At 38.9% G+C, this 22,950-nt stretch overlaps 2 protein-coding genes across 2 annotated transcripts; one reads left to right on the top strand and one right to left on the bottom strand.

Moving 5' to 3' along the window:
* Nucleotides 1-1,592: 1,592 nt before the first annotated feature.
* Nucleotides 1,593-7,192, top strand: jtb (jumping translocation breakpoint). Its single transcript, XM_066673759.1, has 6 exons — nt 1,593-1,841; nt 4,366-4,556; nt 4,727-4,767; nt 4,902-4,987; nt 5,479-5,558; nt 5,692-7,192. The coding sequence occupies exons 2-6, from the start codon at nt 4,468-4,470 to the stop codon at nt 5,846-5,848; spliced, it is 453 nt and encodes a 150-aa protein (XP_066529856.1). The 5' UTR covers nt 1,593-1,841; nt 4,366-4,467; the 3' UTR covers nt 5,849-7,192.
* Nucleotides 7,193-10,630: 3,438 nt separating this feature from the next.
* On the bottom strand, nt 10,631-12,995 carry cart4 (cocaine- and amphetamine-regulated transcript 4). Its single transcript, XM_066675881.1, has 3 exons — nt 12,503-12,995; nt 12,209-12,289; nt 10,631-11,013 (listed from the first exon to the last, which is right to left on the bottom strand). Exons 1-3 carry the CDS (start codon nt 12,629-12,631, stop codon nt 10,906-10,908), a joined length of 318 nt encoding a protein of 105 aa, XP_066531978.1. The 5' UTR covers nt 12,632-12,995; the 3' UTR covers nt 10,631-10,905.
* Nucleotides 12,996-22,950: the final 9,955 nt, after the last annotated feature.

Genomic DNA, 22,950 nt, shown 5'->3' with positions numbered 1-22,950 from the left:
TAGCCAACAGGCCATGAAGCTCTAGGTAATTGGCAGTTGACTATCATTACAATAGTATCAACTTAAAAATTCATGGTACTCCTTTTCCATTTTTGGCAGGACTGTAAAACAGGTAGATAATGTCGGATAAAATTGTGCCAGAATTGATCACTCAAGACTTGACTATGGCACCAATATGGCACTGATATTAGAACAGTCTTTAAAACCTCTTCAGACACAATTTAAGCTCCTAATACAGTCTTTAGAGCTGTTTTTACCAATCTGATTTCACATTCCCATACACCACAAATGTATGGAGTATAAGGGGATTGAAGGAGAAATTAATTTGTTTGGCCAAATTCTGTTGAAGAGTAGGGATCATGCTTTTGAAGGCTTCTTATAATTCTTTTGCCCTCTTCATATGAGTGGTTTTCTTGCAATGAACCTTCTGAGTGCTAGTAAAAAGGAATCTGTGTTCATATTAAAAAGGTCAACTGATCTGGTTGTCAATCATTTAAATAATATTGCCCATCTCTTTTCCAATCTGCGTCCTATTTTTACTGCATATGGACCAAAACAATCCAAGCTGTTTGAATGAAATGGAGGTTTGTGTCATTTTAATCTGGATTCTGGTAAATCCACCATTTTAGGAGAAGCTGGCTTCAATCTCCATTGGCGAAACTGAAGAAAATTACAAACACATCTGAACAATGGGTTCAGAGTCTATATTCCCTCCATTTATTTTCAGTGGGCGGAGCTACATTTAAAGGCCCAGTGTCCAACCATGATACTTTGTAACATTAATGTTCATTAATAAAGCCTCAGAAAATGGACAAATTTTCTCCTTTGGTCAAATGAAGGTCAAATGTTATGAACATGATAATTCCTGCATTGTTTTACCATTGACATCTATAGTCATTCATTCAGTGAAAGACTCATGAGAATGATGTTTCTTGAAATTGATATGAATATGATATCCATTCCTACAGATAGGTTTATGAGAAATTTAACAAAAATATTTGACAGTTAAATGATAATTTTACAATTTATTAATAATACATCTCTTACTGAATGATGGTTGCTGTTGCCAAAGCTGTAGATATGAAACCTAGGCTAACTTATGTGTAAAGAGAAGTATGCACTACAAGGTCTCACCAGATTGGACGTTGTCGAGTTTTAGACCCTGCACTTTATAGCTGAGTTCACCCTCTCTAACCTGAACCTTGGCCAGTGAGTCGACCAGGTGGGCAACAGGGTCTGATGCCATCTTAAAAACTACAATACACACAAACAACAATGAAAGTAAATAAATAGGACAAAGACATATTTCGTGGTGTCATGAAATAATGTGAGGTTCTGAAAAATCCCAAGGAACAAATTATGGGCCAGGCTCTTGAGTGAATGTTTCATGGGAGGGTGGAGAGAGAAGTGTGGAATATTTGCAGAAACAAAGGTGTGGAATTACATCTACCCTCCTTTAAATACATGACGGGACTTTTCTAGAATATATTTTTTAATACAAGTTTATTTATAATTTTAAGGGTTTACTCTGTGGGGCTTCAATTGGTCCCTGGTGGATTTTGATTAGTGCAGTGGAGAAAGCGCAGCCACTAGACGGCAGTGTAATGTTTTGTCTCAGTAAAAAAAGAAACTGTCGATTCAGGAGGTCCGCTCCAGCGTCATCGCAGTACACACACTAAAGATGGCGGAGAGTTACGTCTCCACTTCTGAGTATAGAACGTGTGAGGGGATTTAAAACAGCTCATCTGAGCACTGAACTGGCCTCTGAGCTCAGAGGGAGGTTTCCAGCATTGGAAGGCACTGTGGTGCTGGGATTTAACGAGCGGAGCTGCTGCTGTACGGTGAGGAGTCTTGGTTTGTCGCTGACTGTTGATGTGTTTTAGTTTCCTTCACTCGACCACTGCTCGGAGTTAGACCCGCGATACAGAGCGGCATAACGGTCGCGAAACGTAAACCGGCCCTGGGTCTTACATTCACAACGACTGTAATGTACACTCGACAGCTAGCGAATTCTAGGTGTTTATAGCAGCGTTAAGAGGCTAAAGCTAACCTTATGGTTCACTCAAAACAGTTTCAGTCCGACTGAACAGTGAACTGTTTATGTCCACGGCTGGCGAGGTGTCTCTCACTGATACGGTAACGGTGTCCTTCGGCGCTAGTGCCACTAACAGGACGTGTCAGGAGTTCAGAGCCAGTCCGTCAGGAGCGCTCCTGTCCTCTGGAGACTGGAGGCGGCTTCTTCTTTGACGTGGCCCTTTCACATTGAATAGTGACAGGAAATAAAACTAGCTTCAGGTGTTTTTTTACCTTCTCCGTGTCTTTCTGTCGGTTCTCTTGACGCTAATTGCTTTTCTGTCTGTCTCTATTATTCTTAGCCTTTTCCAGATTTTTCTTTTTGTCTGAATTTTTTCTGTCCTCTTTTAGAGGTCTTTATTAATGAGTAGAACATCGTACACTCCAGATATGGCGTTATTAACTTGGCTCTTTAAATACGACTGGAATTGGGCGTATATATTTTATTTCCCCTCTGGTCTTTAGGCTTAACTCCTTAAAATTGGCCTATTTATCAAACTTACCTATATAGAACTTATTTAAAGGGGGTGGGGGGTGTATGGATCCGTCACAGATTCTCTGGGCTATGTAACTAGGAAACCACCTTCTTGATTTAAGGAGAGTGCTGTAAAAATAAATTACACTCTGTAACTGTTGAGGAAGCCCAGGAGCAAAAGCACCAAATCTTACCTAGAGTTCCTTTAAAAGTGGCATATAACTCTCTTCATCTGAAATTTTTGTCAGTATGCACAGACCTGTCTCCTCCCACCACTCCGCACTCACCTGCAGATGAAATGTCCTGCCCAGCAAATTGAGAGGATTAGGTTTATGACATAAAACATCAAAGCTGAAATGCTCAGCCATGGCCCCGACTGCTTGTTTCACTCCTGATACGTCTTTTAGCTTATAAACAGCACCACATGGACAGATACAAACGTAATTTTCACTGGAGGATATCTATAAAATGAAACCCAAAACCCATAAAAATTATAATCCAAACCCATTAGGTTTTTAAAGTTAAATTTGTGGTCTATCTTTGCATTTTGTTTGATGTCATTGTGTATAATAACTGCCATTTTGAGGACTTATACATTACTCATAAACACACAACTCAAACAAAACTGGGATGTTTTCATTGATTTATTGTTTCTTTCAAAATCATTAGTTCTGGGTTATATCTTAAAATAAACAAATATTATAAAGGAATTTATTTATCAGCCTTACATATGTAAACAGCACTGTTTGGCCCACCTTTGTCTATCAGTAGAGGCTCAGACTGCTCACAGATTGCACTTCACAGAAAATAAAGATGGACTCCTACACCAAGATAGGGCACTAGTTCAACATGGAAAAGTGAAGCAATATGTCGCTTGTGCTTTTAGAGTGAAATAATGTGACTACTAAAATTTGTATACAGTCTGTGTTTGAATAACTCATGTATTCACTCATAAAAGCAGAGAAATGCATTACAGGCTAAAGTGCTATTGGTTTACAAATAGACCCTATGAGAAAAATGCTACTCTGTCTAACAGTGGATAACAGTCTTTTTCTCCTACAGCTGGATCCCATTTACTACACTGACACAAAGATGGTGGGCTACTGAGTTTTTAAATTCTGTGAGACCCTCTTGAGCACATGAGCTATATAAATATGGGCTATATATAGATAAATGTTTACATATTTGATATGTTTTTACATTAGTGCTACTGGGGTGGGTGATATTGCCATAAAATATCACGATTCTTCAGGGTAATATGGCAATAACAATATTCTTGGCGATATGACCAAAACACTGAAAAAAAACTTTTATTAATTTAAAAAACACACTACTGCCACAAAATACACTTTATATTACTATTAATTACATTAAATAAAATATATTTTTACACAATACCATGGTTATTTTGTAACAAAAACACCTCCATATGACTGAAGTCACTCCCATCTTTTGGAGCAAATTCCTCCACCACAGGGCCACTTTCCACAGTACTTCACTGTGTCTAAATCACTCATGTAAAGAATGTAGGCCATATCATGGGTAACTGCATGTTGTCATTACATAAAGAATATCACTACAACATTGAATCATTTTAAAAATTATGACGATATTATCATGAATGATGCAATGTGGCACATTCCTAAGTGCTACACAGTAATGCCAGACACTCTGTTCCCTATATGGAGAACACACAGGGAAAAAAAAAATTACACATATGTATATAAAAAATCTCACATTGAAACACTAGGCTATATAGACTGATTGTTGGGTTGCTGCTATGTGAATCAGATTTTTTCCATTACTTGTATTTCTAGGTTGTTTATTCGTGTTTTGGCCTCAGTGAAAAAAGCACATGTAAAGTTATGTGTTTCTGAGAAAGAGAAGAGGTGGCATTTGCACGCGTGTGTGCTCGCAGAATGGAGAGTGACTGCAGGATCCCGATGGCCTGTCTGAGACCCCGCATGCTAGCCCTGCATGCGCTGTTCTGGGGGTTGGTGTCTCTGAGGTTAGTCCATAACATTACACAAAGACAATGATTGTGGCAGATAAGTGTCTAGCTTCCATCTCGGAAATTTCTCTCAAAGGGCAAGCCAAGTGTGCATTTTTTAAGACTCCTGATTTTATGAGTTATGATTAATATCACTGACTTTTCACCTGTTTTGTGATTACTTTCAGAGTGTTTGGTGCAGCACTTCTCAGTGAAGAGAAGTCCACAGGTAAAAGCCCTAAAATATAAACGTGCATAGTACTCACAAAGAGTCATGAAGATGCATATCTAGAACAAATTAATGAACATAGTACACTTCATTGTATCATTAACATAATTGTCTTGCTTATTTCTGAATTGCAGTAACAAAGCCTGTGACCATGCCATGTTGGCAAGTGGAAGAGTTTGTAGTTGCTACAGAGTGCACCCTGTGTCATGCTTTTCAAGCGGTGAGAGTCAATTTACCGTAAGCGTTGTCGTTGGCACTGGGTGAGTGCCAGTGGTGGCTACTGCTGTGAAGTGTGAACTAGAGGTCTGCGCGGGACAGATTTTTGATTCCTGCACTCACGCTCCCTCCAAAAATCAGCAGTCTTTGACCCACTACCACCTGCAGTGAAGGCCCATCCAACTGGGCAGTCCTGCAATTGGATTAAGTGCCTGCTCGCATGCAGGACACTGAAATTTAGGCCCATGTTGTGACAGGACGTGCGGACCTCTAAGGTGAATCAGTCGCAGCTGCTGCTGCATATTGGCACATGCTGCTGCTGACAGGAAACTAGTAGCTGCCACTGGACACTTAACTTAGAAACAAACATATAACATAGAAGTTCCTTCTACAAATTCCTTTAAATTATTCCTTCTGTAAAGTTGCAATTTCAAAACTTTTGTGTTAATGTGTATTTTTGGTACTGATGGCTGTTCTCCTACCTAATCCTTCCAGAAGAGGATAGCAGCCTGCAGCCAGACAGGATATGTGGAGAAGATTAACTGTACAAAGTCCAACAAAGATGAGTATAAAAGGTAACTCCCACCTCTCCTGCACTTTCCCTCATATCTCCTTTGGGTTAGTTCTGTGGATTGTGTCTTTACCAGTTGCTAAATTCCTGTAAAATACTAACATGAAGTAATGTCCAATCTCTCTTTGTCTTGGTAGCTGCCGCTCTGCAACCATGGAGGAGCACCTGTTCTGGAAATTTGAGGGTGCCATGTTGGGGCTCACTGTTGTCTTTGCCCTACTGGTGGTTGCTCGGCAACGCTCGTTAGACCGCCTAGCCTCAGAAAAGGTTCGCCGGCAGATAGAATCCATTTAGTACTCAGAAATGCTTAATCCCAAATCCAGTCCAGGGGTCCAGTGCTTCAAAGTTACTGCATTTTTCAGTGTTATAACATAGCCATAGTAAGGTACTGGTTCAGCATTGGTTGTGATCATGCTTTCCACATCAGGCCGAATGGACATAATGCTACTTTGCCTTCAGACGTTAAATGTGGACGACCGATTGCTGCTTCCTTTTGAAACTGACCTTGCCTCCAGGTTATCCATTCTACGCTACAGTGATCTTGTTTTAACTGTGAACACAAAGGATTTACAAAGGAGACTCTGCACCCAAATTAACTGGAAAATTAAACTCAACACCCATTACAAGAGAAACAACTGACAGTTTGTTTAGAACTGAGATTCTAGATTCTATTCCTGTGTGTTCAGTGTAAGGCTAAGGATACATTTTCTCACTGTGTTCATCCTATGGCCAGGGAGAGTTTTTGAATTTATTAGTTTCCAATAACCACATTTTATGCACAAAAATCAAATATCTGCCTTTAGAATGATATTTTTAATCACAAACCTCTGGCCCCGCATCTTAATTTTTCATATACTATAGTGAATGTTTTTATGAACACTGAAAAAATGGTCATTTTCTTCTTGTTGTGAGGTAAGATTCAAGAACATACCTGGTTTGGCTCACATTCAAATATTTAATGTTTTATGTACAATCACACTTTAAATCTGACAAAGTGCACCGGTATATATCCCATAACACACATTATCCGCATACACATTAATTTGTGTCAATAAATAAAGAATATTTAGATTTCTAGTACCTACTGTCGATGGTGCTGCACAATGGCATCAGAAAGACAGCTGTCATCTTCATGTTGTGCATGGTTTTCAGTGTGTGTTTAGTAGTTTGATGTTATACTGATGAAATGCCAGGCACTGCATTCATTGCAGCTGCTTGCTTCTCCACCTACAACTCTGCTGTGGTTTAACTTGTTCATTTAAAATTTCTAATCAAGGTGTAAGGAAATTACCTGTCTTATTATTATTTTTTACTTTGTCACATAGCAGGCTTCAGCCTGTGATTTCAGGTACACAGCTGTTTAATTTTTTCCACAGCAGATTCTGTGGGACATGTTTGGCCTGCAGAATAAATTAAGTTTGCAAGGTCATGTTTAATACTTTTTTGTTTCTACACAGGATTGCGTTAAAAAAAAAAGCCTGCATGTTTTTGGCTAGGGTTTTCTCTTTGGCTAGTTTTCCTAGCCCAACTGAATTGTAGATAATGTATTTTTTATGAAAGATGTGATGGATTTCATATTCTCTGCATTTAAAAGGAGAGCTGAGGAATAAATTAATGGAAAATGTTTTTGTTTTGTCCTTTTCTTTCTTGATATCTTGCAAAATATGTAATATCTCCAAGTGGAAATTGTGTTGGGATTTTCTCACAAAAATGTACAAGTCAGTAATGTGGGCTCAAAAACTCTTTAAGAAAAAGTGAGTGCATCTTGATGCTTTAGGACAGGGGCATATTTGGCCATGCAGAGAATCTCTTAGAGCAGAGCAGTACTGTTCAACATTGCACTGTGGAGGGAAAAAAAAACATGACAACAAATGCTAAACAACTTGTTCCTGCATTTTTTTAATTAGGACATGGACCTCTACACAGACACCAAGCCATATTCGTGGTATTTGCATAATCTCTGTCAGAGCCAAAAATACTCGGTACAAGAGCAACATGTTCCTTCTACTTCTCTCACTAATCCACCAGGTGTTGCACAAACGTACAGTGAAGCATTGTGCTACAACATGCTTTCAGGTTTATTACCAACTCATGGATTGTTTAGCCCACTGGCCTATGTCACTTGAAGACTTTAAATGATTGAGCAAAGCGTATGTGTATGTTAAGTGATATCAGAAATACCAAATACCAGAACTGTTATTCTCCTTCTCTTTAATCGCCTGCACACTCCTGGAAGACGGTTGAACTTCTTCTTTAATGTGATCAGCCCATCTTTCTGAAAGCTTCCATTAGAAGATCCTATCTGGGGGGGAAAACAGCTTACACAACAGCAACATGTGCAAAAAATATTGTAAATATTAGTTTAGTAACTAACTTCTGTACTTCTTTATTTCCTCTCACCTCGCTCTCTAACTTATTCCAATTGATCACTTGTTTACAATTAAAGCTTTGTCTTGTAAATATCAACTTGGCCTGATTGCTTCCCAGAATTCTAGTCTTCAAATGTTATTTTGTGTCAAAACCTCTAGCCCCAGGACTTGTGTTCAGTCCAAGAATGTCAACTCTGCATGACCATAGCTGAAGCTTCGGATTCTGGTTTTAGAGGCTGCAGTGTAACATTGAGTATTAAGATATATCTAATGGTTTGGTTTTAAAGCCGTTATTTCTAGAACTATAATGTACTCGAGAGTGTACGTAGTTGTTACGTTTACAGCCTAAGAAGTCTGCTCATTGACCTGGTCCTTAAGAATCTTTCGACAGACCTGTTTGTGTTTTGGTAGCATTACCTACCGGTTCTGTTTGGGTCACATAGCCATTGTCCATAGGTCCCTGAAGCAGGTTTTCTGGAGGTCTCGCCTCCACAGTGATTACACATAAAAATATACATCCCACTATCAACAATAAAGTTAAATTTGGCATCATGAGGTTTAAAGAATAGTATTAGTTTAGCGCTTCTATTTGAGAGAAGAGAGAAGAGAGATGAGCCTTGCTATATTTTCCCCTACCTGTATTCAGACTCGTATATAGCGAAGTGATTGCCCAATACTGTATTAGTGTGAGCTAGTAACCAATCCTAGCGCAGAGTGTGAACAATTCTAGCCAATCATGTTAGAAGGGCGTGGCTTGTCTAAATATGGGCGGTTAAAAACACCGCACGACGTCTAGTGAGTAATATTTAAATACGTGTACATGATTGAGACTTTGCTGAAACAATTCAGTTAATCATTTTTTAATATATACTGTTATAAAGTGTGTGTTGGGGTCAAGAATGATACACCTAAATACCGTTACCTTATAACCTGGTCTTTGAGCAAATTGAAGACTAGGCTAATCCTCTCTGCTTCAGAACGGATTTGCTGCGTCTGTTTTGTCTCCAGTGCCCTTATCCTGTGTGTGTGTGTGTGTGTGTGTGTGTGTGTGTGTGTGTGTGTGTGTGTGTGTGTGTGTGTGTGTGTGTGTGTCTGAGAGAGAGACATACATTTTGTGCTAAATGTTTGGTGAGTAAATTCCCTCTGATTGGTGGAGGACCAACTTCGGGGAGCCACAGTAAGGATACAGCAAATGTAATAGTGTAAGCAATGTATAATTAAATTTATCATAGTAATTACTCCTATATTGTTACTGTTTGTATCAGTATAAAACAATAACAATTCACAGTATTATTTCTGTTAATACTGTGATTTGCTTTTGTTTAATATTGACAGTAATTTCAAATATCAACTTAACATTAACAGTAATATAAAACATATTCAGAGAATCAAAGTTTTTGTCCATTAATTCTATCATTCAAATTTATAATTAAAATTCTTAGTCTGGCCTGCATGTTGTCATAAATATTTAGCAAAATACCCCAATAATCATGTCAATACAATGTGACAGGAGGGAAGATAAAGCACTAACAACTAGGGCAGAACAATTAACAAAATAAGTAATTGCCATTTATCTGACCAATACTGCAGCTGCAACTTATTTTCTGTAAAAGAAGGTTGAGTCCTGTTTTTATAACAAAGAATACCAAGAAGAACAGGCTTGAAAATTCTATGTGTATACAGTGTCACAGCACAGTGTTTGGCTCCCTGTGAGTGATCTATGTTACGTATAGCACACCTGCCCCCATATAAACTTTGTATCTAATTTGTTCTGGAAAATGTACCATAGAAAAGTGTCAAAAAAGTGTCAAAAAGATTCCATGGCAGGTTAGTGTGTGCTTTAGTTTAATTTTTTTATGTTGTCAGGAACCATTAAGAAAAATATTAACCTCTGATTAAATTAGATAGTACCCGTTCCTGAGAAAATTATCTGTTTTAAGGTTAACTGGAATCTGAACTGTAATTAGCAGCTCTGTAATATTTGACATTTGACTGTTCTTCTTCTCTTTTACAATGATCTCCCTTACCCCACTCCTTCCACAAAACATCCACCTGTGTGTCCTGCCCTCTTTCTTCTTCTCTTCATTATTCCCAAACTGTCACCAGTCAACATTAGATTGTAGGCACTTAATTAATTTCTTTTTTCAGTTCCTTTGGTGTTTTATTGAAATTAAATGCCAGTGCATTGCTGACATGGAGGAAATCACCAGTGATCCATTGATTATGTCGACACAGTGTTTAAAGGCTTGTTATCTAGTGGAGAAAGGTCAGAGTCAGCGTCCAAGCGAGGTTTTTCTGTGGAGTAGAAAAGGGCACAGCTGTGATTCACTGCTACATTTATTCAGAGCAGACAGACTGAGACTGTAAAGTTCAGCTCAGAGCCCAAGCCCTTGATGAGGAACATCAGAAAAGAAAGCTATTAGAGTGATCAGAGTGATCAGATAAATGACCACAGGTCAGCAGTCCTCGGATACTCACTCACTGATCTCTGCTGAAGGGAAATGTTGGTCCTTTGGGGACTTTGGTGAAGGCCTAATTAATGATTCATTACATGATCAATCAGTATTTAATGATATGACATTAAAGGCCTGGGCAAACAGCGCGTGAGGACGCTTTTCTCATAGATATGGTAGATTTCTTTTATTAATCTTTTACCTGGTATCATGTTTTAATAGGTGTACTTTGAAGAAGACAAACAAAACCCACACAAAACATTTATAAAATATAAATATAGATCAAATGAATCATTATGCTTTACATTCGGCTGTTTATGACATTTGTCAGAATCAAGAGTCTTAAAGACATTTTATTAAACAAAAATAAATCCATTTAATGTTAACTAAGCCTAATCACACACAGTCCGAGATTACCAACAAACACGAACAGTTTCAAGACATCAATCCTGTACATTCAACAACAGGACGACAGTGGATGAGGTGAGATTTTGGCGCAGTGGCTGATGGGAAGTGTAGTTCTGCGGGGTCAGTAGCAGCGCAGGAAGAAGGTGTTGCAAGCGGTTCCTCTCATACAGTCACAGAGCCGCCCAATGCGGGGTCCGTGCTTCAGAGCACAGCGCTCCCCCACGTCACACTGTAAAACAGGACCCTATTAACTCTCCACACACCCTAACAATTACAGCTCAGTGACACTTTGCGAGGAGACGGGAAGCTCCATTTTGAATTACCGATAAAATACCACTAAAAAGAACCTGCTATGACTGGAAATTTAAGAACCTGACTTTTCTAGTTGTGACACTGACTTACTTTATTCCTCAGTGCGCAACAGAACAGTAACCATCGCAACAACGGATACACCCAGCGACACTCGGTTATTTGGATTCATAAACACAAGGGGCTATTTTAGAAAGCAGGATTCTCAATTCTAACTAAATAAATCATAAAATTATTAAACATCGATTTTTCAGTTTGAATGTTTATATTGTACTTTACAGGTTTAGTTTGTTGATGTGTTCTGCTCTAATACAACTGCTGTACCCCACTTTTTAAAACGAAAACATACATTGTATAAAGTACCAAAGAGTACTCCTTTATTTATCAGTCAAACACAACATAGAACATATTTGTAAAAGTGTAGCCTGAAATAACAGGGACCTTGTTTATATTGTCACCTGGCGTTGTTTAAAGCAGGATTTGAATTATGTAGATAGCAGAAACCCAGAGAGGTGACCGCTGTAAATTAGACATATGCTGGGCATTTGACTTGAGTCTGAAATGAACTACACTGAGAAATGTTGATTTTGGACACCACTTTAATGTAACAATAAAAGCTCAGCCTTAACTATGACACTTAGGATGTTTCTGTGTTTATATAAAACACTTGTAGGTGTTGTAGGTGTGCACAGAGTGGAAACGGAGAATCTTTTAAATGTATACGACTGTGCCATGACATACAACATTGTCTGTCTGACTTCTTCTATAATTTACTAAGACTGTATAGGTTTATGTTCAGATTCTTTAAAAAGTCACATTGTTGTCTGCATCGTTGCAATTGCCCAAATCTGCAGATTTAAAATTCAGCACCAGTAGTTTCTCCGATTTCAAACCATTGTAGAAAATAATTTTTCAACATAAACTACTACCACTACCACTACCACTACTACTACTACAAAAAATAAAAAATAAAAATAAATAATAATAATAATAATAATAATAATAATAATCATCATCATCATCATCATCTATTCCGCTTTTCCATTTCAGGGTCGCTGTGTAATAATAATAATAATAATAATAATAATAATAATAATAATAATAATAATAATTACCCTCGGAATGACACTGGCTCTTTTGTCCAGTGTTATCCGGTTGTCCTCGTCTCCTTCCAGGAGATCTTCTAGAGCTTCAGCCTGAGAAAAGAAGAGAGGAGCCATTTGACAAAACAACAAGGTCGTTAATTTTGTAAAGTTTCTAGAGTTTAGAGCAGGCGCAACAAGTTTGTAGAGAAGTCTAACTCGAGTGGACGCGGTGCTCATGAGTTTAGCGCTAGAACGTGATTCTACCGTGAACACCGAGCCGATTCTCTGATCAGAAACTCCGAACAGTTCTGACTGGAGTCTTACCAAGTCTCTGGCGGCGAGCTGCTCCTCGTGCGCTGCCACTCGGCCGTCCATAGCCCCCTGACCGTGGCACAGGACGCTGAGCGCGAGGATGAAGACCCCCAGGTACACGGCCGCTCTGACACTGTCCATGGTGCTGCGCTGTGGTGTGGGTCAGAGGACGCGAAGGCAGTCAGAAATCTCCTCTCCTTCAGTCAAACAGGTGCGGTGAGTCTCGGTGGGTTTTCTGTCGCTGATTTTATTGCTGTTCTGAGACGCTTGGAAACTTTCTCCATTTATACCATGCGAGTGACGGACTGATGTAGTCACATGACGTCATCAGCCCCGTCCTCGACACCAATTTCCCTTCAGGTGTGAATAAGTCTCGGGGTCAAACGATAACACCGCGCTGACAGCCCTCAGAAAAAAAACAAAAACCCAACAACCCAGAGCAAGCGAGAGCGTCTCATCTGTACACGTCATCTACACTGCGTGCAAAAATTCAGTATCAGATATCGACCATCAGATTACTACCTTCACACGGAGCTCATTACTGAAGACACACCAAGCTTACAACCCATGTCCTACACATGTCCTGTTATTATTTTTATTTATTTACTGTCGACCTTTCATGTCCACTTTGGTGCAGCTGCATCAAATCAGCCATTAATTGACTTTACCATTTCCACCCTCTTTCACTTAAACGTTTTCTGATGTGAAGCACTTAATTGACCTGGCTGGTAACTCACTCACTCACGTTTAGGAGTTGCACCTAAGTAGCGCCATTCCTCACATAGTGACATTTGGGGACCACACCACAATGATATTTTTAGTCCTAGTACTGTGCTTTTAAAGTCCCTCCAGTGAAAAGCAGATTGTACCTCGTTAAATTTAACCATCCAGGATTTCTTATATCATAATCCTAAAGAACAGGGCTTTTAGGTTTTCAGATTTGCTTGGGGTGAGCCTGGGAGGAGGGTCTTAGTGTTACTGGGGAACAGGCCGGGACTTTAAGATTAAAAAACTTAAATGATCTTATGCCATAAATCTTATGCCATAAGCTGATCTGGACAGGCTAAAGTGCTATAGATTATATTGGGGGATATATGCATGTAGGGCGGCACGGTGGTGCAGCAGGTAGGGTCGCAGTCACACAGCTCCAGAGACCTGGAGGTTGTGGGTTCAAATCCTGGTATGTTCTCTCTGTGTCTGCATGGGTTTCCTCTGGGTGGTCCAGTTTCTTCCCACGGTCCAAAAACACACATTGGTAGGTGGATTGGTGACTCAAAAGTGTCTGTAGGTGTGAGTGAATGTGTGTTGCCCTTTGGGTGCTGGATTTACCTGTATAGAATGTAGTGAGTTCTTGCCTTCACCCTCACAGGCTGGTGGCAGTGTGTGATGTGGGGAGCAGAGGGCTGTGAAACTGGCTGAAATTAATGATTAGGGAGAAAACTGGGATAAAATTCATACATTCATTTTCTGCAAGCATTTGATCCTGTTAGTGTCACGGTGAGTCCAGGGCTTCTCCGCAATCACTGGGTGCAAGGCAGGAACACACCCTAATTTTGAAAAGCTAATCCACCAAACAACATATGTTTAAGGAATGGGAAACCAGAGTACATGGAGGAACCCCAAACAGACACAGGGAGAACACACCAAATACTTCACAGACAGTGACCCAGTGTACACTGAACCCACAGCCCCAGGAATTGAGTAACAGAAACACTAGGTGTTGTGCTACCCCAGTGATTGCCCTTGCCCCTGGGATTAAAATGTGATTTATAAAGCAATAAGAATAAAAGATAAATAGTCCAAAACACTGAAATCCCTTAATGGGTCTTCTACAAAGCATTTCTTTTTTTAAGAGTGTGTAACAGCACAGTAGGATGTAAAATAATCAGCACATAGATACACAAGGGTTAATACGAGGGGGTCTGGAATCCTGGGAAGTGTTTAATAAAAGTCTGCTGCTTATGTGCACCCTTCAGTCCATGAACCTGACAGAGTGTGATTAGGTTGAGTTTAGTAAGAGCATATGCTGGTCTCCATGGCACCAAGCACAGAGATCCAGGAGCAGGCAAAACACCCTAGTCACTGTAAGCCATTAGGTTCCAGCCCCAGGAACAACTTTCAATGTCCTATTTTCACCCAGCAGCTTTCTGCCCTGCCCTGTTTTAAACGGCATCTGTTCTATATAAACAAACAAGAGAGAGCTTTATCATCCGTATCCCTGAATTACAAAACACCACATTCAATAAAAACATATAGGAATTGTGTATTTCACATCTTTGTCCCTTTAATATATTTTTTATAAATTTGAGAGAAACTGTTGCCATTAACCCAGCCCTAATTCACAGTCTGATGCAATTTAATATTCAAAAACAAAGCATGAATAGGAAATGAACATACCATCACATTTTGACACCCCAGCACATTATGTTCCAGAAAATGCACCCTTCTCCCAGAAAAACTTTTTTTTTTTTGCCTCGAAACAATAAAAGCAGAGAAAGAAAAGTAAAATCTGATTTCTTTTCATATGTCCTCCAGAAGCAGACTGGACAAAATTAGTCAGACCTACACCTTAATATCTTGTAGTATGCCCTTTGGAATCAATAACTGGAATCAGTTGCTACCTGTAACCATGAAATGAATTTCTCACACCCCTCTACTGAAGGTTTGGGCAACTATTCTTTTGCCTGTTGCTCAATGTCTCTCAGATTTGTAGGGTGCCATGTCCTAGCTGCTGTTTTATGATCTCTCCACAGGCGTTTATGATATTTAAGCCTAGACACCTTACTGGCCACTTCAGCACTCACCAGCACCTTCATTTAAACTATTTCTTGATGCTTTTGAATGCTGGTTTGGTTAATGGTTCTGCTGGAAAGTACATAACATCTGATATGGTCCTGGACCCTACATTGTTCTCCAAAATCTTTTGGTTATCTTTGGATTTCATGATGAGATGCAGGCAGTCACGGCATCCAGTGCCAGAAGCAGCAAATAATCTGTGAACCTCCACCATGTTTGACAAGAGGGTCTGTGTTCTTGTCTTTGAAAGCCTCATTTCATTATCTGTAAACATTACAGTATTCACTTAGGATCTCATATTTCCACAAGACATTTTTCCAAAAGCACTGTGACTTCCTTGGGTCCTCGGGCAATTCAGCCAATCTCCTGTGCGTATCTTTTTAATAATAAAAAAAAAAAATTCTGGCGAATTGGTCTGTGAGGAATTGGTGTGTTCTCCCTGTGTCTGAGTGGGTTTCCTCCAGGTGCTCCAGTTTCCTCCCACTGTCTAAAAACACACATTGGGAGGTGGATTGGCGACTCAAAAGTGTCCGTAGGTGTGAGTGTGTGAGTGAATGTGTATGTCTAGCCATCCCTCTACGTTGGACTTCGTGACTTCGTTAGGCTCACGTGCAATGGATAATTTCTTTTCTCTGCTTTTATATGGAGATTATACAAGGTGTGTGCACAATTATGAACCATGTCTACAAAGCTTGGGACATTAAGTGTTATTCTCCTTTCATGTGAAAAGTGGTGTGAAAAGTGGTGTAAAAAGCCGGTTAATGGACCAACTGTAATATATTTACTGTAATCAGTCATAAATGTCCAGGGTGTGGGATTAGAGATTAAGGAAACAGACTAAGTTGAAGCACTGGCATCCCTGAGTGTATATTCTCTTCGAGAAGTGCCCAGTACGGAGCGGAGTGCTATTGGAGGCCCTCATTACAGTCCAGACCCGCTGGGTTGCCATTACTCACAATATTTTACACAGCTATAACATCCTTCAGCCAAAAACTGACCAAACAAACAGAGATAAGATGTTAGATGTTTAACTTGATAAAAAAAAAAAAAACAAAAAAAAAACTCAGTGCCCTTCTAAAAATCTCCTTGACCAGAGACGGAGGTAAACAAGAGGAAATACTGGCCATATGGTTAACGAATGAAGGCAGCTTAGAAGCAGACAGACTACGACACAGAGTTGGCTAATTTTCTGCTGAAAAGGTAGACAAGTCATTTAAAAAACAAATAGAATATATTAAAGAAGTAAACTCCATAGTTTGTGTGTTTTCTATGAAGTAGTGACATTGAAATCTGCAAGGACTGTTTTTGTGGGTTTTATACAAAGGTGAACAACGTGATTAAAAATTGTAAATTTGATAGTTTGCTTGAAAAAAATAAGCAGCTAGAGTTTTGTTTGAGAAGCCTCACATAATCACTTATTTAAAGTGGAACAGACAATTTATCTTGGCAAATAAGTATATGTGTTTCACTAGGGTAGGTTAAAGTTTTAGTGACATGAAGTGATAAGTGAGAAATAAGAATTGTTATAAAACAAGTTTTGTTTATAGAACGTAGCATAGTAACTTAGCATAGCCATCTATTTTAGCTAGAAAAGAGTATTCAGGTAAGAACCTGTTGAATAATGCCACTAAGACACACGGAGAAAGACCTACATATTGAAAAAGCATAAAATGAGCTGAGGGTTTTGCTCTATTTCTGCTCGAGAAATTGGTAATACTGACTTATTTTTGCTGTTCTGGATTGCTTAAAGGGGAAATGTCTCCAAAATCGAGAAAACACTAACTGTATGAATGTAAACACAGACTGAATGTGCTACAAAACTAAACAACTCCAGATACAAATGAGATTCTGTGAACATTCAAAGAGTGAATAAAAACTTACAGATGAGTTAAACTTCAGCCATGTACAAATAATAGTCTCCCCCCCCCCCCCTTAAACATGTCATTCCACCTTAAAAGACAGGGAGCATTGGAACTTAAACAAATCAAAGAGAACAGAGTTTCCCCACTACCTTAAAAGCTGTCTTTAATTTAATTCATTCATTATCTGTAAGCGCTTATCCGGTTCAGGGTCACGGCGGGTCCAGAGTCTACCCTAAATCATTGGGCGCAAGGCAGGAATACACCCTGGAGGGGGTGCCAGTCCTTCACAGGGCAACACACACATACACAGTCACTTTTGAGTCACCAGTTCACCTGCCAACATGTGTTTTTAGACTGTGGGAGGAAACCGGAGCACCCGGAGGAAACCCACAAAGACAACACACCAAACTCCTCGCAAACAGTAACCTGGAGCAGGAATCAATCCCACAACCTCCTGGTCCCTGGAGCTGTGTGACTGTGACACTACCTGCTGCACCACCATGCCACACCTCTCTTTAATTTATTTTCTGTAATTGCTTCATCCTGATTAGGGTCATTGTGTAACATCTGAATTTAGACTGTGAGAGGAAACCCACACAAACAGTACTATATTATAGTAAATATGTTACTTTTAAGTAGACATCAGATTTGTAGAAACCATTGGGTGAGCCCTTGATCAGATATTATTACTGAACTTGTCTGGTTCTAGTGGCTTAGAATAAGGGTGAAGACCTCATTTTCAGCCTGTCTCATTACACTCTCATCTCTGACAATGATTAAATCTTATGTCAGGCATCATTTCCAGCTGTTAGACTATGGGCGCGAAAACACAGAAAGAACAGGTATGTAATTGACATTTATTTGAAAGTGACAAAAATGACTCAGGTCATCTATAGTACAAGGGCTTGTGATGAAGTCAAGGTGCACTGATTTATCAATTGTGTTAATGCTAATTGTAAACTTTTTAAACAGTCCATTCACCTGTTATGTGTTAAAGCTACAGCCCAGAGTAATTAGGGGTGGGGCTCTTGGCTTAAAATCTGCCAAGGGAGTACTGTACATATAGGGTGGGCCTGTGTCTAGGCCTGAAACAAGGACAAGAGGAGCCAGCTGAATGAATTTATGAAGCTGTGAACCCCTGGGTTGATTTATACTTGTAGCCCTAATTTAGACTGTTAAAAGCCTTTATCTGTTTGGTTTTCTCACTTTTTAATAAATTATTATTTTTCTACTGAATTTTTGTAAATATCACTTTTTCTGGATACTGCAATAAAATATTCACAATCGAATTCGAATGGAGACCATTTTGTTTTCTTATGTAGTGGACCCACCTTTCGAATCTGCTCCAGATCACACTACCTCCTCACAAGGCTATTGGTCAGTCTCTTGTAACCTCAAATAAGTGTTCTTGTTTTCCTGCCTTGTTGCCTAATGATTCTGGGTAAATTGTGTAAATCATACTCTCCAGTGCCTTACTGCATCTTTTGTCTCTCTCTTTCTATTCAGCATTTATGAAAAGAATGTGCATAACATGACACACATAGTCCAAACCCAACCAGTGACTATAGCCTATTCTAGCCCTATAATTATGGTCATTATTTTCAAGCCTCTTCCTTCCACCACAATTTAAAACATAATTTTCCATCAAATAAAGAGGCTAACACACCTCTCATCTGTGCATTTTGATATGTGTTCACTCATAAATGATATGATACATTCATTGGTCAGGAAAAAGAGCATCCATTCACTTACAATACCTGGGCTGTGAAGAAAGGCACACTTGCATGCATCTAGCACGTACACATTCAACACGTTGACCCTTGCATTATTCAGCACTTCAGGATCTGTCATGGCTCTGCATCTCCACACTGTCAGGTCATTAATCAGCTCTTCACCTGGCCACCACAGTAACCTTGTGGAAAGCAGGGCTCTATAAAATATGTATGGACCAAGTGTGTCATGGTACATCCCAATGAAAAAAACTTGTGGCTCAAAGAGTCACAAAAGATCATGAGAAGTCTGTCCATGAGGGTGCTATTAAATATGAACCTTTTCATACTCTCTCATTTTAATATGAACTCTATGTAGGATTCTTAAGAACCCTACGACAAAAAATCATCATGATTTTGTTTATATTTTTGTACTTGAATGAATCTGTATGTAATCTGCCAACAATTTCCCTTCCAGTTTAATACAATGGGACTACAGTGGAATAAAGCCCACTGATCTTGTGCTGAGGAACAGTGGAATATCCAATACGGACGAGCTGGTGCATGTTTCGTGTTCCCTTAATTATCATCCAGCATCATTTTGTATCCAACATCAATGTAATTTAAAGTTTCCTAGGTGAAAAGAAGCTGTTGTTGCAGCAAGAGGGAATAAATAACCTATTAATGCCCTTCACATCAGAAGAAATGTTGGATAAGCAGGTATCTACATATATTTGCTCATATATTTTAAGTCTGTGTTATTTAAATGTAATGGAATCAAAAATCAGATCATATTACTTTAACATAGCAATTATGGATTAGCATACAAATGTCATTTCTAAAGACGTAGTACATATTTCGTACTTCAAAACAACTCTCTCTGCTCACACTGTAGCCAGAGCAACAAGAGACACAGCTCATTCATTTTTTAAAGGCCACACTGTCATGAGAAAGATCAAAAACAGCCTCTTGCAAATATGTTCTGAGTGATGTGGGTGCCTTGAAATTTCATAAATTATGAGAGTGTTAGCAAACCTGTTATTATTATTTAAAAAAAAGGCAGAATTTATATGGTTCGCTACTCGCTGCAATAGATAAGAAAAAATTACTTCAAATCCTAAGCAGGGAATTACATTTGTAAAAGCACATTTAGTCAACCATAAGATGTATGAATAGCTGCTTAAAATTTATTGTGGTTGTGTGAAAGGCTGGAAGAGCTTTAGCATTCACTGCAAAGCAGAAAACCAGGAAAATATGCAGAAGAAGAGAGAAAACTGGCAGCTGTGTACAATCAATCCCACCCTAGCTAGCATGGCTTTGAGAATTTAAGAGTAACTTTGAATATTGTTGGGTTTTTTGTTTGTTTGTTTGATTCATTACATCATATTCCCCTGATCCTAAAATAAATGTATGTTCTTATTAGTAGAATCCACAAGTATCTTTCAAAAAGACCATAACCAATGAGCTTTCCACAGACTGAACTCATATATCTACGGCTGATCCATTCCCTAAGGGAAACGGAAAACCAAACACATAAAATGTGGTTACAAGTTTCACTTCCACTGTGTCACTTAGTATAGACCCCAGTTCTAAGCTCCAGGCACATTGCAAGATGAGTCCCAGAACCTCTTGGCCATTTAACCCAGTCATGGCTGTAAATATGAAGGAACTGTCAGCAGAGAGTAAGTAAAGGTTTAAAAATACATTGAAGTTCAGGGGCACAGCAATATTCTAACAGATTCTTGTGTATTCAGGTAGGCTCCAGACCCACTGTGACTCTGATCAGGATACATTAACTACAGAACATGAACAAACAGGTGAATAATTGATCTCTAGTGATTATTAGGGCTTTATGCGCATCATTGAGATTTGATAATAGACAACAGAAAATACTATTTGAGAGTAACACTGAAAAGGTTTTTTTAATCGTTTTTAATCATATATCATAGATTCATATGCATCATGGCTCACTGTAAGATGAGCAAAAATATTTACTCGCCTATTTACTCATGTTTTATAAAACATATCTGGATGGATCTAATGTTAGCACCAGTCACACAGCTCTAGGGACCTGGAGGTTGTGGGTTCGATTCCCGCTCCGGGTGACTGTCTGTGAGGAGTTGGTGTGTTCTCCCCGTGTCCGCGTGGGTTTCCTCCGGGTGCTCCGGTTTCCGGAGGTGGATTGATGACTCAAAAGTGTCCGTAGGTGTGAGTGAATGTGTGTGTGTGTCTGTGCTGCCCTGTGAAGGACTGGCGCCCCCTCCAGGGTGTATTACCGCCTTGCGCCCAATGATTCCAGGTAGGCTCTGGACCCACCGTGACCCTGAACTGGATAAGGGTTACAGATAACGAATGAATGAATGAATGATTACATGCTAAAATTTAATTTACTAGAGCAATTCAAAGGGAAAAAGACCCTTGTTCAATGTTGTCTGTTAGTTCAAAGTATAAGAAAAGCACTTTACTACTAATTATTCTTCCTTTCTCCTAAAAGAAGTTTAAGCAAACATTAAGAAAATAACATTAACATAAATATTTTGTGATTTTAACACATAGAGTTTGCTGAACTCAATGCTGCTGACAACATTAATGAATCACAATAAATGAAACACAATTGCATTGTATATATTTATTTAATCAGTCAAATCTGCACAATAAAAATGGATGTGTTATTAAAGTATTAAATCAGAGATCATTCCGGCAAGGTTCAATATCATCTCACTTGCCTCTCATAAGACTGATCTGTTCCTCTGTGATGAAGAACATTCATTAGAAATAACCCTGTTGTGAATTGAAGCTTTTGTTTACTCTGTTTGGATCTGTTTGGACAAGGAATTTTAATGCACCACTAAGGACAAAAAAAAAAAAGATAGGGCTTCACAGCACTCTCCTTCTTTCTTCGCATCTGTCTGATGACACTGTGAATTTAGAAAGTAGTGCAGTTTCTGTATTATGTCGATGATTAAAGGGGATTAGTTTAAACTGAATTATCAATGGTGCATGACTACCTCTGTACATGATCCATTATGTTGACTGAAATGTCACACCATAGTCTTGAGACCACAGTGAGAAGCAAATAAATTATTGGAGCTGAGCTGGATTGGTAACAAAAAACAGGTCACTCAGACAGATGGTGAAAAACAATGTGGCTAAGGCTTGTTCAGATAATGTTATTTTATTTTCATATCTTCACAGCAATGTTCCAGCTTTAAGTATGATTTTTTTATTAAGTATTACTGCAAAAAAGTGGACAAATTACTTGTGTATAGTTAATTTTAGAAGAAGCATTTGAGCAATTATCTATGGGTTTGTGTACACTGTGTATTTACAAAGTTGGAAAGTCTGGACATTCCCCTATAAGTTAATAAGTGTTGACTTTGTAGGCATCAGATTGTATTAAGTTTATAAATTGTTTCCAACAGAACAAATAGTGCTAACTGACATGGCCCTAATAATAGCCTTATTATCACAACACATCTTGGTGAAGCTTTATTTATGCTGAAAGATCACAGTCTTGCTGAAATGGCCCAATAAACATCCGCTTCAGACAGAAAGGCAGATATCACATGCTGCTATCAGCAAGCGCTCAGCTGCACCATTTCTGACCTTATGCTTTGTTTTGTTTTATACCTTCACACTGACACTGCGCTGCTGTCCTCCCACTCTGACCTACTGACTCAGGCCCTTCTCCTGAAACATACAGGAGGTGAGAGTCATGAATATTTCACTGGCTGCAAGTGAGAGGTGTTGATGCATGTATAGCAGAATGCTCAACATTTTCTCCCCTTTAATTGTTTTATTGTCATGCTTTGTCTTGATTGGATAGATAAATACACAATGGTGAGAGAGAACGAGTAAACCAGCTTATATTTTCATGGCCCTTTAATTTTGCTCTTCTGTATTAGTGTAGCTCACAGTATTTAGAAGTTTCAGACGTGTGCTAGATTTGACTTGTCTTCATTTTTTGGATACCATGAAATTAAATGTAGACTTATTAATGATTTTGGTGGGTCTTAAAGTTATATAAAATATGTTTTAAACAAAAAAATGCCATATTAAATGCCTTTAAAATTTTAAAACATATCTTTCACTC

Source organism: Hoplias malabaricus, chromosome 6 (assembly GCF_029633855.1).
Source record: "Hoplias malabaricus isolate fHopMal1 chromosome 6, fHopMal1.hap1, whole genome shotgun sequence".
NCBI classification, from domain to species: Eukaryota; Metazoa; Chordata; class Actinopteri; order Characiformes; family Erythrinidae; genus Hoplias; species Hoplias malabaricus.
Note: the sequence above shows the minus strand (reverse complement) of the source record. Positions and strands in the feature narration are given on the sequence as shown.

What these genes read in the sequence shown, in the direction of transcription:
- jtb (XM_066673759.1), top strand. Translation starts at nt 4,468, where the DNA reads ATGGAGAGTGACTGCAGGATCCCGATGGCCTGTCTGAGACCCCGCATG. An exon ending in TGGGGGTTGGTGTCTCTGAG is followed by an intron (nt 4,557 to 4,726) that starts GTTAGTCCATAA and finishes GATTACTTTCAG; the next exon opens with AGTGTTTGGTGCAGCACTTC. An exon ending in CAGTGAAGAGAAGTCCACAG is followed by an intron (nt 4,768 to 4,901) that starts GTAAAAGCCCTA and finishes TCTGAATTGCAG; the next exon opens with TAACAAAGCCTGTGACCATG.
- cart4 (XM_066675881.1), bottom strand. Translation starts at nt 12,631, where the DNA reads ATGGACAGTGTCAGAGCGGCCGTGTACCTGGGGGTCTTCATCCTCGCG. An exon ending in AGCTCGCCGCCAGAGACTTG is followed by an intron (nt 12,290 to 12,502) that starts GTAAGACTCCAG and finishes TTCTTTTCTCAG; the next exon opens with GCTGAAGCTCTAGAAGATCT. An exon ending in GAGCCAGTGTCATTCCGAGG is followed by an intron (nt 11,014 to 12,208) that starts GTAATTATTATT and finishes CCTGTTTTACAG; the next exon opens with TGTGACGTGGGGGAGCGCTG.